Source organism: Ptychodera flava, chromosome 10, assembly GCF_041260155.1.
Source record: "Ptychodera flava strain L36383 chromosome 10, AS_Pfla_20210202, whole genome shotgun sequence".
Lineage (NCBI taxonomy): Eukaryota > Metazoa > Hemichordata > Enteropneusta > Ptychoderidae > Ptychodera > Ptychodera flava.
In genome coordinates, this window is record NC_091937.1 from 2,968,675 (window position 1) to 2,986,321 (window position 17,647).

General features: G+C 36.1%; 1 protein-coding gene across 1 annotated transcript in view; it reads left to right on the forward strand.

Moving 5' to 3' along the window:
• The window catches only part of LOC139141751 (rho GTPase-activating protein 20-like), a 63,757-nt gene that overhangs the window by 13,871 nt on the left and 32,239 nt on the right, over positions 1–17,647 (forward strand). The window contains exons 3-6 of the mRNA XM_070711380.1: positions 7,589–7,691; positions 11,633–11,723; positions 15,471–15,516; positions 16,936–17,005. Coding sequence (XP_070567481.1) covers positions 7,589–7,691; positions 11,633–11,723; positions 15,471–15,516; positions 16,936–17,005 — 310 coding nt within the window. The remainder of the gene's footprint in view (positions 1–7,588; positions 7,692–11,632; positions 11,724–15,470; positions 15,517–16,935; positions 17,006–17,647) is intronic.

Below are 17,647 nucleotides of genomic sequence, written 5' to 3' on the forward strand. Positions count from 1 at the left end.
CAGTGAAATTGTCATCAAAGTAAATATTCTTCTGATGTCTTCCATTGACAAAAAGCTTTTAACATCTACATGTATAAAGTTCCAAACAAACACCAATTCAAGGATAAGTTTGTTGCTTTCACAAGATTTCCTTCAAAAATATACAAAAATACGCCTGTTAGTTCTAGTTATGCATATTTTTACAAATATCATAATACACAGATGAATACAAGCATTAATTAATATCTGTATTTGCTGGAATAATGAAAATTATGACTTGGTACAGTCTCAATAAAAAATCAAACTTCAAAGATGTCACATTGCACATACAGTAATGGATGTAGATGTCTAACCTTGCAATTGGAAAGATACTATACTGTGGGGATGATGGTTATTGTGCATCTCCATAATCAGGGTAAAATATCATGGCTGATATCTTATGGTCAATGTCTCTAAGCTGGAGCAATATGGACATAGGTATATGTAGTACGTACATGCAGGTATCTTGATGTAAAATACCCTCATTTATTGCTCACACCTTGTAACATTCTAAATACAGGGAAAATATCACCTCAGTCTTGGCCATGTCCTGTGAAAAACAACAAATTATGATAGAGATGTAGTGTCTGTAATTGTTGTGTTTTGGAATGGAGGCTGACCTACTTGTGATACTCCAAATAAATAGAGTAAGCATTGCCCTATAGTGTGTGTGTCCTTCACAGTGTCAGCAAAGTACATAAACAACAAAAAATGATCTGTTTACGTCTTACAGGCAAGATAGATATGCAAATGAAGAAAACATAACATGATATGATGAAAGCATTGAGTTGTCGTCGTTGGTCCTTGGTGACCCAATCATAGTAAAACATTGACTGACTTTTGTCAAGGTGTAGAGGACAGCAGTATGATGGATGATAATGATGGTCACTCACCTCTGGGCTATTCACATGTAATACAAATCTACTGTGTAGCTTGGCAGAAAACAGATCACTTTTGTGCAATAACCTTAGCCTCTTTAAAACTGTGTATATCACTGACTCCAGTATAGTCAGTGTAAACCAGTTCGAACAAAGGCATAGAAATTAAAAGAGTCGGTTCGTGATTTTAAAACTCCCTGTGTCAATCATTTATCGCTGTCTGTGTACACCAAATATACACAACAGAGAAAACAAAAATAAGTTGCAACATCAGCATAAGTCATCAGCTTTAGCATTTACAGAATTCTTTGCAAAGCCGTACATAATGGAACACAGCTGTACAGCGACGGACAAACACAGTACATGATTACACAAAATGGAAGTTCAAGAAAGTAAATGGAAAAGAAGAGAAAACAACAAAATTTTTCTTTTGTTTCTGTCAAATCTTGTTGACTTTGTCCATGAATTTCTTAAAGCACTGTTGAAATTAATCACTTTTATTCTTCATTACAATGCTATAGGAAGCTGCTTACAGCCATATTGGATTGTTGATCTGTTTGTGCTGTCAAAGTCAATATGAAAGTACAGAGCACTTACTGACACTTCTCGTACTGGACATGTTAATATATATATACAAATGATTCCCAAATTTGCAGATTTATTTCTCGACAAAGTTGCATATTTTAACTATTTCCTCAATCATTATCTGTTAGGTTTAAAGCTACAATGTAGGAGTACATTAGACATTTAGGTGCTATTTTTTTACAAATTTGTGACAAGACTATGATGATCTGTTTGTGTTTGCTGAAATCACAGCATCAAGTTCATCTACTGGATGCACACAATGTTGCTGAAAATACTCAAATGTGCTTTATGCAATGACTCAACCCATTTCATCCAGTCCCCATTTACTTACATACAGCTCCTATTTAACCAGAGTTAGACCAAACAATGATGGGGATAGAATTAGGCGAATATCATATATATATTATATTTGAAAACAACTTCATACTTGATGTTCAAAGCAGTGTTGCAATGTCTATAAACAGATACAACTACACTTGGTTTCGTACACACTATATTACAGCATAATTTATCATACCGTACTATTATTTGAATCTATGCAGTTAAATTGATCTTGCTTGGAATATATTCAAATTTGATACCTTCATGTGTGTTGAGGGTAGAATAAAAAAATTACCAACTAACAAACATACAAAGAGGAAGCTCATTAGCTATCTGAGCAAGATACTGTTCACAAAGCAAAACTTTCAATTGTGTTCACTAAGAAATAAGACAGTCAACTTATTGCCAATTAGCCTATATGTCTTAGGGGTGGGTACATCCACCTTTGACAAATGTGTCTGCAACAATTTCAATGGCGGTAATTTACATTAAGTGCAGTCATGGGATCAATATACTGTTGTTGGTTGGAGTTAGTACTCAGTGAATCGGAAGTAATTGCAAGTATACAGAAATACTGCTGCCAGGCTTTGTCATATTACAGGGTTAATGGCCAATGTTACATGACAAACATACAATTCCCAGACAGTTTGACATAAATCTTGACAAGGTTCTTCTGGTTATTGGCTTTAAAATATGTCAAAGGTTTGTGTGAAGGATGCAGAACTACCAGCTATAGAGGTCACATCTCTAGGCTGCATCATTAAGAGTCTGGGGTCCCTCCAATAAGTGCTACCTACAAAGTCTTGCTAAATTGTTTTGTCCCTCCCCAAACCCCCATCAAAAAATGAGAAGTTTTGATCCAAAAAGGAGTTTTGTTCTCTCAGCATTAAATGACTTACACTCCACAAGCAAAACTTCAATGGATTAAATTTGTAAATAGTATCTTCTCAGTTTTCTACTTAAATTTGATAATTGTATCAAATATTTTATCTGCAGTGTAATTGTACGTTTTCAAAACATTGAGGCAATGTATTTTCTTGTTCTTGTGTTACATTCAAAGCAAGAAAAAACTCTGCCATTGAACTTCAACTTCTCTCATGATAAAAGAAGTTAATGATAGCTGCTGCATAAGTGTTATCATTATGATTATCCTGCAGGATTTACAGAAAAAATCTGGTGTGCATAAATTACAATATCTCAGATTTTCAGAATGGCCATTATTCTGTCTCTAATCATCTAGCAGGTCTTTCCTTTTCATTATAAGTTAGCTTTTTACATGTGGTAGACAAAAATGTCCCGTGCAACTTCTGGATGACAGTGTTTCTGTCCAAATGTCCTCCTTACATTTTACATGGTAAGTGTCATTCACTACAGTAAAATTGGGCACTTTACCCTGGTAGGACCACCAGACTAAGATGACTCAAAAATTGGCTTCATATGTAATAGATTACCGATCCAGATACCAATATTTTTACTCTACAGGGTGAAAGTAATTTTGTCCATGAAACTCATTCATAAAATGTAGCGTGTAGATTATTTTTATATGTGGTGTATATTGTAGGTATAGAAGCACTTCAATGACAAAAGCCAGTGAGGAAGGTTGCCAACAAATCCCCTTGGATTGACAGTGGCCAGAATATACCTGAACTCTTTACATTCTAGGATTAACCAGCCAACCAAAGCTGGACAAACCCAAATCAATTTTACCATTGGCATCTAATGAGGCAGAAAAAGCCACCATGATTTGGAATCCAGTTCAGTTTTTTTCTCTTGTTCAGCAAACCAGCCTTCAAAGTGGAACTTGCAACAACAAGTCTGGTTCTACTATTGTACGACCACGTGGTTCACTTTTTGTAAAGTTTGTTTTACAAAGATCTGTGAATAATGAAAGGAAGTGGTGGGAAGTGACAGACAGCTGGCATTGTTATGTCTGTTTTCTTTGTTTTGACGGTCACAAAGAAACCTATAAATTAATTAATGAAATTTGTCTCCACACTTCCACACACAGAACCATACATAATACCATAAGATACAGTGAGATATGTTTTTGGTGTAACCAACAGACATATTCAACTCAAATAAAACATCAAATTTCTGCTCTCTATCAATTCTTTGATCATTTCCAACCTTCTTGTGCAAATTCATATCAAAACAAGATTGAAGTCTTTTTGGAAGTCAAGAATCAGCTGAAAAATTTGTTCACGTCCATCAACGTTTTCTGATACTGCATCATCAGAATAAGATAAAGTGATACATATCTCGTATAAATGGCTACTATATGTCTTTGACAACATCACTGTATTGAGGGATTCACATATAGACAGACATGTTGGTCACAATTCATACTGGTTGTGAAGAAGGAAATTCAAAACTTAAGAACTTTTCAATGATATTGGTTGAAGTGAGTAGTGACTGAACCAAAAAGAGTGTCATGTTATATTATGATTAATGGCCAGACAGTCAGAACAAACAGGATGACAGTGATCTCAATACAACTCTCTGAGATAATGATGATAAACAGTAACATGCAAATTGAGATTTAATTGAAACAATTGATTTCAAAATATAAAAATGTCAAAGATTCTTCAAAACTTACCAAAATGTATGACTATGAGAAACAATGGCCCTTTGATTAGAAATCTCATTCCTATCCAAAACAACTTCAGAGTTTAATCTCCACAGCCAGTGTCATGTCATAGTTGATCACTGATATTGATGTTGTCCATGTAGGTCACTTTGCATAAGCAGCCCACAGAACACATGTTAAAAACGTGAGTAGTTGAGCTTCATTGCGTTTTATTATCACTGAAAATGACCTTTGATTAGAAATGATAAAATAGTCCTCCAAAAGCAACATCAGTTTTATTGCCTTTATCAATGTCACAGGTCACTGATATTGAGGTTGTCCAATTCATATTCTTCACTATGCATAAACAAGCCCCAAGAACACATGCAAAACACGTGAATAGTTTAACTTCATTGCTCTTATTTTACTGAATTTGAAATTCAGTGTTCAATATTGATTATATAACAAATGATCCTTTGTTATTACAATGCTAATTCAAACACTAGGAACTATACGGTACTAGTACCCAGGCAGTAATGAGATTCAGTCCGGGTTATGTCCATAGAGAGGATATTACGATTGACCAATCAGCGAACCTGCCGCCGCTAACGTCATGAATAATTAACCATGCAAACCTTGGCTCGCACATTGCAACGAGTTTGGAACTTTTCGGCTTGATTTCGCCCTTTATTTTTAGCACTGGGTAGTTTTTAGATGTAGACGTTACGCACAATGTTCAGTGCGGCCGAGATGGTGACCGACACAAGTGGTTAGTACACTGAAAATCACTTATTTGGATGAATTTCCTGGCGGATACGGCTCCTAGAAATCAACATTTGACCCTTGTAAATCTACAGTAAGTTATTTGTCGCCAAATATCGCCTACTTTTGGTCAAATTTCAATTTAACCTTGCCATCTGCAGTATGGAGAATGTTTCAAGCTTTGCAAAGATGGGTCAACTGTTTTAGTCGGTCATCGGAGCACGATGGAGCACGATTTTTTCGATCACCATGCATTTCCCGGTACGATCGACCCTTCGCTCAGAAAAACGCCCGCCGGATCAATCGCCGAGAAGTTAACCAAAAGCTCGAAAAGAGAACAAAAAACGTCCAATAACTCTTTGTCGAATATGGTCAAGGGTTAAGAAACTCAGAAAACTATTCTTGAAGAAATCTTACAATTTTTAACACGGTAGAACGTCGCCTATCGACTGGAACTAAGATACTTCCGGGTAGCCGACAGTCTCACTCGATCGGTGGATCTGTCAGGTCATCGCGATCTGAACAAAGTGAACCAACGTAACTTTGACCCTTGTTACACATACAGTACGTGATTGGTTCTTGCCTTAATTTCATTACATATACGGTACGCCATTGGCTCTACCCTACTATCCTCTATATGGACATAACCCGGACTGAATGAGATTGAGTACTGGTACCAGCAGTAATGAGATTTAGTACAGGCAGACAGCCCACACAATAAACCTTCTATTGTCATTTTATAGTTTGTTACTATTGTAATGACAGTACCATTTAGCATAAAGTATGGATATTTGCCCATTAATGGACCACTCACACAATACATTAACTAATTGTTCTTCAGTTTTATTACCAATTTTCTTAACTTGTTGAGAACAAATGTAGTGACATAAGCTCCATTCAGGCAAATTTTAACATTTTTTCCCTACATCTTTTTATTGTATTTGAGCAAAACTCTTCACAAAATATCATTTCAACCTGCATAGTTTCAACTTGTCAATACAGCCTGTATGTGTGTGAATTATCCCATATTACTGTCTGACGTCAGAATTTGTCAACAACAACGTTGCAAGTGGGATACAATGTGCAATGTCTGCATGGCTAATATTAAATATAACTTTGTAAATTTTTGGAAGTAAAAACAAGATTGTTCTTTTTATTAAGAACAATCATTGTGATTGAAATATCAAATGAAACAGATATTAACTCATTAATGTGACTGGCTGACAATGTTCAAGCAAGAGCTATTTAAAATTCTGTATGTGATGCTCTTGAAACAAAACATGATTTTTTGTTGTTGTACACATTGTATCACACTGACCAGTACTTTTAACTCATGGCGCTGAAAAAAAGTTTGGTAACAGTGTTGCAATCAACAATGAATGTATTGACCAGGGTAGCGTCAGCCACAAATGCCATAAGTTACTCACCCTAGCATGAAAGACATCATGACATGAAGAGTTATACCTGCAGCTATTAAGATACTGTGAAACCTGTCCTCCCTAATGTTTGTAGATAGGTTCAACCTCTTCAATAAGAGCAAAAGGCCAGGTCAAAGTTCAACAGAGGAAGGGATATAGGTATGCTAAGTAAAAAGGTCCAGGAAATTCCAAGAATACTTTTGATCAATAATTCATCTCATTTGAAAACATTTCTTTATTTCTTAATCCAACCTTTTGAAGTGATGTGCATTTCATGAATAGAATAGTGAATACTCTATTGTTGATAAGTGGATCTAAGACAATGAGTTTTGTGATCTACTTCCATTTAGACAATAGATATATTGTATTCTCTGTCCATGGAGTCAAAGGTGACAAAAGATACAAAATTAAATTAAGCTGTTTCCATTATCTTAGGTATTTGTTCAGTCAGATTACACTAATTTTATCCTCAAATTCTTTGAAAGAAGGCCCTTATTTTGAAATATAAATATGCCGCCATCAAACTTAATACAACACACACAGTTACTTTCAACAATATAGCAGGGCAATAATATGTATGTGTAATTTACAAAAGTGATATTTGCCTTCAAAGTGGATCTAGCTGAGCTGTATTTGTTTATGTATTGCTGTAAGATCCAATTTTTGAAATGAACAAAATAATTGTATCTCATAGGGAAATATGATTTGTGAATTGAAGGTCACTCATTTTTGACATGTATATGTTGGTGTAATACATATGGTAAGAAAGAAAACTCTATATTATGCATATAGCATAACACCAGTCACTGCCATTTCACAGTGTTTGAAACTACATGCATGTTTTACTGTACAGAATTGGAAACCTTGAATTTCCTTATTAGCTTGCAACTATCAGCACACATGGAGGAATACTGGAATATTGTAATTTGTTGTCCTGAAACTGATTCACCTTGACAAGATTAAAAGAATGAAAGTCAAGTTTACATCTGATGCAGCATCCATTCTAAAATTTCCTTTTTTTTTTTACTTTCCGTGAACAGATGCAGATGCTAGATTGAAGATTTTCTATGAACTTGTGAAGAGTGAGAAAAATTATGTAGAGTGTCTTCACAGTTTGAAATCTACTTATTGTGATCCTATCAGGTATGTATACTAGCAGCAACACAGTCAACATTTCACATGATTAGTTAAATGTGAACTTTTCAATGGAGTCTTCTCAGAGGAAGACAGCCCTACCAAGTAATTTAATCAGTTCATCTAAATTCCATGTAAACATGTCCACCCTCACCATTGATAAGGATGGGTTGGACCAAACCATTGGATGAAAAGGTCAAGAAAGTTGGAACTGCGTATGATCCTGGAGAACTTTCTCAAAAACACTTCAAGAATCTCAGAAATTCATAAAGAACTGTAGTTTTGTGATGTTCACAGTCAAGGCACCTATAATGATCCATCAATCGTACAAAGCCTCATGCCAGATTAACATGTTGCCATAGAGATCATTTAAAGAATCTTTTTAACACAGAAAATCTTTCATCTATTGCCAAGCAACTGATTAGGAAAATAAAGTAGCATACGTGAAGTTCATAGACCACAAAATTTGTTTGCATATTTTGATTGCAGGAAGGCAAATATATCCAATGTCATATATTGACCTCTTTAATTAGTGTTATTGTCAAGTAGAATTACCCCTCGATGTTTCAATGTTTCAAGTTGTAAACAGTCTGCACGATACCCGGCTTTTGAGGTGTGGCCGGTACCAGTGATTTGATTGGGTATTGTAGGGTGATTGGCATGTGTGACATCATGTCAGAAACCATTTTCTTTAATGGGTGGGTTCAGTCACTAAGGTATAAATAACAATTGATATTTGTTATCACATGAAGGTATTTTACAATAATTTGATATTATTTGTAATTTATTAAATTAAAATAACTATTTTCTTGATGATTTGAAGACGTTGAGAACTCAGTATGCATGTGTTGTATGACAGTTAAATTTCCCACCCTGCGCATAAATGGTTGACACTTCGACGAGAGTTGACCACTGTCGATGCTATAACATCAAAACATTAGAACAAGAAACTCACACGGTTCTTAAAGTTACGGATCAAATTTAAAGCTAATCATCTTTCTAGAGTAGAAATAAAGATAGGTACAAAAAATGCTTTGCTGGAATGAACCTAGATTGAAAGGTCTAAATATAGCGATCACATGAACTTCCCGACCGGTCCAACTACCCGTCGACTGCATGCCATACTGTCAAGATTCGATGTCTAAACACCAAAGAGCTGCTGTTTAGCCCTGCTGATGTACCAGCCCCCAAAGAGTACTGCCACATTTATAGAAAGCTACACAAACTATATGCGTCTGTTTTTACTCACAATGACTGAATCCTGTCTCAAAGCTGTCATCAATATAATTTCCTGACGGGCAGTGTGTGGATACTGGATACGATCATCGTTGCATGGGCATACCACAGATGATCGTTGACACTCGCTGGAAAATCGACCGCTAGGACTATTATTTTGTTTGGTTTCACAGAGAGTAATGGGCCGGCTGTGGTACAGAGATATCGACTAATTACACACATTGGAAGGTAAATTGCCTGTCGGGCAGTGACGGGCAGCAGTATGACCCTTTGATCGAACACTTGCAACACTGCCTGCGATCGCAGACGTACACCAGTTGTGAGATCGACAGAAATTTTAGTTGTCTGGATCTTTTCAACAAATACGGGCTACCAAAAGTTACCTCTGAATGCAGTTGTAATTAGCAACCTTTACTACAGAAAATGTACTCATACGCCGACGAGTTATTCCGTATTGTGCAAGTTTCGTGCATTTCGAGTGGCTCGCCGGTGGAATGAGCACGCACAAGCGAGAAAGTAATACACGACAGCTCATTATGCATGACCTCATTATGTCTAGCCATTCAACCAATAGGCGCAGCTTTGAGATGTCATGTGATACTATTCATGAGCATTTGTTTACAACATATGCGATTTTCCCGCCACGTCGTTAGCCTGGGTTTTCTTGATTATCTACGCCTATTTTACCTTATTAAGGCATAGCTGATGAGTCATACTTTGAGGGCAATAATAATCAGCTAAGCTGCTTTCAAGAAAGTGGTAAGGGATTGGCTAGTACCGCGCTTCGCGCCCTTACGACTGGATTTGACATGTGTCAATCAATGGTTTTCACTGCAAGTTACTCGAAATCGTGTCAATCAGAGCAATTACCGACGAGGGGGCAAGCCCCCGATGAGTAATATGAAGCTGTATGTTGCCAGGAGTAAACCATTGCCGATTGGAGAGGTTTGCATTAGTCTGACGGTACTTAGGTGGAACATAATCGGCTTGAAAATTTAGGGTTTTTCATTGTTTCGCTCAAAAGTTAACAGTGCTTAGAACACATTTTGATGAACCACAGTAATGATTAATCATTTTTAAACAATTAGTAATACCTAAAGGCCTTACTTTTCATACTAAATTGTCTACATGATTTTTAGACCAAAAATTACAAAGTTTCAAAGAGAGGTCCTGTCAACCCCATAGAAAATGTACCTTCCATTTCTGCGTGCAGTGAGGTCACCAGCCGAGCGGGCGGGACTTTAGCACCCGTTTACTGTATTGTGGAAGCTATGCTAAAAGTGACACTTGTAGCCTTTTTCAAGCAGCGTCGTCCTCAACAGCAGGATTATGCCACAAAATTGACAAAATTTTCATATTTTGCCGTATATTCACACACGTGAATTCGCTCCATTTCTGCCGACGATCGCGTGCCTAGTGAACCAGATGACTTTATTTTACGTTTACATTGACAATGGGGTACGTTTAATCGGCATAGTTTGGCGATTGTGTCTTTAGACCAAAAATTACAAATTTTGAAAGTTGAGTTCGTTCAAAATCAAGTCATTTTAGCTATCCGATTGAAAAGTGATGAAATTATATTTTAAAATATGTATATTGCCAAAACATTTGTCGACAATATTCTTCAGACCTATAGCCGACACTTACCATCTCAAAAACAGTGAAAATATATCTCAGTTTATGAGAAAACCGCGTCTTTATTTTGGCGATATTGCTGGCTTTTGTTTACTTTCAATGACGCCACTGAAAGACGCCATTCTTGCCTATATTACCCGTCATGCAATGGTACCGGAAAAGCCCGGTCATCGTGCAGACTGAAATGTGTTCTATTCTATAAAGCAATTTAGTTTCTTTGAAGCAGTTGTTTCCCTTGCATTTTGTAAAACTTTTGACCTACAAGTACATCCTTTCTATTGAACAATTTCAATTCAAACAGTCAAAGTCAAGTACAGAATGAACCCCCACCAACTCACCAAAAAAGTTCACCTCCCACTGAGGCTGGCAGTGAAAACCTGGAAATTCATATTAGTTTAATATGCCATTAGCTATGCCATGATAAGGATACAATCAGACAAAGGAAGACATCTTTCATTCTTCTACCACCTGATTCAAAGTAGCATGGTTCAAATATACACTTTTATAGCTTTATTAAAAACTGACATTTGGGAAGAGTTGGCTAATATTTTTCATGGGTGTATTTGAAGTGGTAGTTCTATGGTAATGTTAGTTTGTCAAGTGTAGATCAAGAACACAGTATTACCCTGTTCAGTATCTGATATCAACGATTTGAAGACTTGCTGATATTCGCATGTGTGAGACATGACACAGCAAATATGTGATGTTTTGGCTTTTTTTATTTGTTTATTTTTTACACACTAGCGTTTGCTCTTGCTCAACAACATGTACCATAACATAAAAATGGTGCAATACACTGTAAAGTTTTATGGGTAACAAACACAAGTGAACCAATTGAGGGGTTGAATACTACAATGAATGACTTGAGTACTTGAGTTCTTTAATGACAATACTAGAAACAACTAGAACGTACACACTGTTTGTGCATAAACTCCAGTAAGCAAAACACCCTTTGTCACAAAACTCCTTAATACTTTGTTGACAACTGGACTAAGAAGGGATTCACTTTATTTCATTGCTGCTTGTATAGTCACTAACAGCTGAGACCCAACTCGTCCTTCTTTTGTTTCCTTCAACAGGAATTTTACATTATTGTCACCAGATGAACACCAACTGATGTTTAGTTGGTTAGATTCATTAACATCTGTTAATTCAAGTTTCTATTCAAAGGTATGTAAATAGTGCAATTATCATGCATTCTATCTGTACATGTCCCTATGTCACATGTGTTAATTCCCAATGTGGTGTCTGCTCTGCACATGTACTGACACGTGTAACCACATATGTTGCAGCTTTCTCTTTATATTGTCACATGAGTTTGGTATTTGTCTTATATCCATTTTTGTTCATATATATGGACAGTGTTAGCACCATAAATATTTAATTGTGTAACAGTGTGATTGCTTATCAATATCAGATATTGTACTGTTAAGGAACTTTCCATTTTCTACCACTGTTCAAAGTGACCGTCACCAATTTGAATGCTCTGAGGGACTGTGTCTGAAAACAAACTCTTTGAATCAAACACACAGCTGTCTGAATAGCATTTCCTGTGTACAATTGTGTAATATGTACCAATGTACATTTAAAACGTATAATTATAATAACTCACAAATATTTCATCTCATATTCATACACAGATATGTAAGCATGCAAGCACTGAAGTGTGTAAATTGTAAATGTTGACAGTTGTATTCATATGCACATACATAGGTATCTGTGCAGAGATATACATACATATGTATATGTGCATTCAACTTCTGTATAGTCAGTGTACCCTATGTTACAATACATACACCAATATATTTGATGCTAGATGTATCATTTATGGCTCAATGATAATAGGGTTTTTCACAGATAGATGATACTATGTATACTGTATACATAGTATCATTTATGGCTCAATGATAATAGGGTTTTTCACAGATAGATTTATTTTATTAAGGTTTTATTCCTTGTTGATCTCAAATTTAATCATTAAAATCAGTGTCAGTGCTATTGAGTTCTGATGTATATCTACTCTTTAAAGCAAGTTACCTGTTGATTGATTTCTCTGTGACATCATTCCTGGTCAACATTATTGGAGTCTATGGTTGCATTAAAGAAGGGATTTCATAACTTACAGCAAAACACAGCAATTCCATCCACACAACTTGCTTAGCTCATTTACCACCAAACTTTGGCACTGCTAGAGATAGACTGTACCATTGCACCGGTCAACAAGAATGTGAAAGTAATACAAAGAGTGTACAACCAACAACGGCAAATGACTCAGCAGATTACACTCTATCTTTCAGCAAATTACAATCTTTCTTTCACAAGGTTGTTGTACTAGTATCTTATTTTCTGTGAAAACGTTGATGATATCTGGTTTGATAGTGTAATATTTTTGTCAAAGATTTAAGTTTATTGTGTTCATATGGAGTTCACATGTTTTTGCACAGTATTTTGTTTGGAAAGTCTCTTGTCTTGAAGTAACTCATATGTAGTTATAAGCTCTCTGAATTTGTTATGGGACAGCCATGATTCACAGTTGTTCCCAAGTTTCCTAAAGTTTGTATGATCCTGTAACCCCCACTTTGTAGTATACAGGTCTAAAAACTGCTCTTAAAACAATAGGCTTGAACCAAAATTTCTTGATGTGGCAGTAAACTGTCTTGTGAACACTTGACAATGACGGTTTTTGAAAGCAGCAGCCATGCCATTTACAACAGTCTTACAGCGTAGGCTTTGCAATGCTGAACCATCAGCTCTGTAATAGGATTAGGTTCAGATATCTGTTCCCAATCTAAAGCTCTTTATAGAGTTTGGTTTCCTAATTAGATTTTGGTAATTGTAAACAGTCAATGAAATTGACCATAAACTTGCAGTGATAGTAAAACAACAAAGAAGGTGTAACATAACAGTGCCAATTAGGAATAGTTGTGTAATCAGCTACTGTTTATTGTCTTTGTCAGGATGTCCATAAAGATTTTATCAGCAGTTAATGAGGGCTGTATTTGATTGTGTAAACTATGTTACTGTGTGAAACATAAGGCTGATTATAAAGATCCAGGGCCTTGCCTTTCCAATAAATCTTGTTAATCCAGAACTCTGCAGAAAATGTCTTTTACATTTTCTTGAGTTCTGGAGTGTTGGTTCATGAAGTCTTGTATTCAATAACTGTCAAAGTCTGTCTGTGCATGTATTCCTAGATATACCACAAGAAGTCAAAGCCATGTGTAGGACATGGCAATTTTTGTCTCACATGAGTGGCAGTATTAATCCATTCAAAACCTCAATGAAAGTCAATTTGAATATTTACAGTCTTCTGATGTTGGACAAAGACAAAGTTTTCTAAAACTACAAATGATTGAATTGAATTCCAAAGCAAGCCGTTACATTTTTCAAATTTAAAACACTTGTTCCCTCAGATTGGAAATATATGAGTTACATTTGGTTGACATCATGGCATGTTTGTAATTGTTACATAAAGCGGTAGGTCGAAATCCCAATTCTACTGTCTATGATTGAACTGTGGATGGAAATCAGAGTTTTCACAATTAAGTGCATTTAATGATGTTCATATGTGCTGTACTCTCAGACAACCATGAGTAAAATGTAAAATTTGTGGTGAGACCATTTCAACTGAAGTATGGGTAGTTTGTCATGTGGTACTGATTGAATAGCCAATGTACAAGTATTCTTGAACTTGAGTCTAGTATTGAATTAGGACAAAGTAGTACTACAAATGTATGATCCAGCACTATTTACAGTCTTTACAAGAATGACCGATTCTTTTGAATGAAAGCATTCTGTTAGAGATGCCCTTGTGGAATGCCAAGGCCAGCAGCTGATACTGGTCCATTAGACAGGAATATACAGTGTAGCATGGACATAGGGAAAAGTCTTTGTTAGTAGGTGTTTATCTTATATCAAGCATGGCTGCCTCTCTGATGGTGCATTAAAATTCCTTGAAGATAGAAAGATGGATTGTCCTTTGTACAGTGATATACAGTTTTATTTTTGCCAAGACTCTAATTTTTGCAAAGAATGGTATTGTTCTACTTAGAAGGAATTTCAGACTCAATCTCAGCGTTCAGAAATAGTTGTCTTGAAGCAGTACAGGTACTGATAGGCAAAATATCCTGTATTGGTCCTACTTATCAGTAGTGAAAATTTGATACAGAGTTGAACACATAAGTTGCAGATACATTCTACTGTTGAGCATCTTGGCGAGTGTTCTTTGAATATTATTTTGAATTTATTATCCTTTTTTTCAATTTCCTTTTCATTAAACATCTGAAATTCCTCTGTTGTGCGCGACAAAATATAATTTTTTTAGTATTGTAAATTTCAGTAGACACTCACTTCCGAATACCAGGTGCAAACTAGTACTGCAGTTTGTAGATATTGTTTACATCCGTTTGTACATAGACCTGACAGAAGTGAAGATTTGTTTGCCGGTGTCTTGCCGGCTTAATTTAAACATGCCAAGGTTGAACTAATTATGGCTAGCAGTTCAGCTGAGGTCACACATAACTTGAAGCATTCATTTGGAATGATCTGAATGAAGGGATGCAGAATTTATGGCCAGTGTTTTGTGTGTGTTTTGATATTGTGTTGGGTGCCTGCCACGCTTGGATGATCCAGGATGTTTGTGGTTTTTATAACCTCTGAACTGACCATTGGTTGGGTCAATCTGACTGTTACAGAATACAAAGCAGCGGTTTCCGCTCAGATACTGGATAAGATCTGTGTCTATTTCTTAATAAATACAATGTCCTCACACTGAGTCAGCTGATTTTTTTACAAAGTTTTCCCAGCAAACAACAGCAGTTATTGTGACAGCACAAACTCTACTTTTCAAAACTGACAACAAAGTTCACAATAGTTTGATTAAAAGGAACCTTTCTTTATGTGTTTGTTTTGTTACAGTTGCAAGAAATTATACATCTTGGGAATGATGTACACTTTTCATTGGGTAAGTCAATATTTATATTTCTATACTACAAATTTTTCAACTCAATATAAATGTGAATAATGTTGTGGTAGGTTGACGGTATGGATAAAAAGTAGCATACAATGTCATCTTTTATATCAAAAACATATGTGATCACTTTTATGGCAAGGTTGAGATATAATGATTAAACAGCCTAGGGAAAGCAGTGCAACCCTGTACAATTTACAAATGTCAACTTCAACCATCATAGCAATGGACATTATGGAAAATTTTGCCTGACAGAATTTTACAGTTTAAAACTTCCTTCCTTATTGTCATTTATGATGTAGGGCTGTGTTTTCATTATGTTTATAAATAGCAGCTAATATCCTTTACTGCCAATAACTTCTAGGAATATTTTAATGAAATAGAGCAAATCCTTGAGGAGGCTTTATACTCCCTCTTTCAGGAGAAAGTATTGAAAACTGTTTATGGAACTATATCATGGAGTTTTACTAAGTTTTCATAATTTAAAAGAAAGCATTGTACTGTTTTAATTGAAAAATTGCATGTAGATATAAAATGGAAGCAAGAGTCAAGCCATACAGTTCACATGTGTAATATCTATGTGTAGAGGACAGTTGAAAAGTTTTGTCGTGAAAACATCCAGGGAAGTCACAAATAAGTGAAATTGGTAGTTGTACACTTTAATGTAGAGAAGGAAAGATGGGGACTTCCCCACTACAGTGATGTATTTGATTTCATAGAAGTATACAATAAATTCAATACATCAAACTAGGAAGTGGCTGAACAAGGAACTAAACAGTTTTCAACTAATAACTAAACATAGTAGACACTGGCACTTCTCACTTCAATTGTTCTAATCAATGTAGTTTGAAGTACTGTGTTTCCTTGAATCATGTTCACACACTAGACTAGACTCTCCACAGTCGCTGTGCCTTGTTTTGTGCGCGTCGCGGTGGGCCTGCATTCGAAGGCTACGCTGTGCAGCTGTGAGCACGCGCTGCCAGACACAGCGACTGTCAGTTCTTGCAAGTATATGAATATTCATAAGGGTAGTGACGTCAAAAGAAACACCTATCTAACTGGGCGGAGAGAATATATACTAGTAGCTGGTAGACCTATATACACGGCATGTTTTTATTTTTCATTTTTAATTTTATTTGGCTATGGTACTTGTCATTTTTGTTTTGATTAACGGATGTGTGGAGTTCTATAAAGTACCCGGATCAGGCAGAAATCCGACCGGTCGCTTGCAAGAACGTCCAGACCCTGGGATTCGCGTCGCGTCTCTGAAGGGCGCGCGCGTGTTCCAACAGGGAAGAACGCGAATCGCAGGGTCTCTGCCAGACTAACACTAGACTTACATTAACTCCAGCTTGTCTTACTGTGTTGGTACCATATCAACCATCACTCATTTCGTTCCTCTTTATTGTCCAGGCGAACTGTTCAGTGAAGAATTTTTGTCCATGTATGACAGCTATCATTTAAGATACCCAGAAATCAAGAGGTAAGAAACATCAGGCAATTATCACCTGTACACACATTGTATACTTCTGTGGATTTGTCACACCTGTTGCATTGCAAATGTTTGCAAGGTGTTTGTACAGTGTGTCACAAGCAAAATGTGCAAACGTAATTCTGCCTTTGAGACAATCCTGAGGACAAGTGGGCCCAGTTGAAGTAATGAAAATCCCAATCTATATCATCAAAATCATATGATAATCATAGGATATAAATGAACATCAATGCTATTCATTGCAATGCCAGTATTGCTCTTTGTCAGACACATATCGGGTACTTGTCTATTTGACACTAGATGACATAGCCAAGTTCTATTCTTTATGCATAATTTGATATTGACCATTCAAGGTCTTTAACTTCCAACTGTATTACTACATGTGAATTGAGATTACACATGTAATTACAAGATTTTAAAGTGTTACATGTTGATTCAAAGAGGACACATCACCCAATGCAAAAACAGAATTAAGAAACAAACAGAAAGTTTTTCCAAAACTGTGAGTGTCTTCAAGGGTTAGGGCTGAGTAAATTGACAAAGCGTTTACAACCTTCAAAAGAGAACAAAAGATTATCAGATAGACAGTCAATATAAACAACCACTAATGCAAGAACTAGGGATTGAGAACTG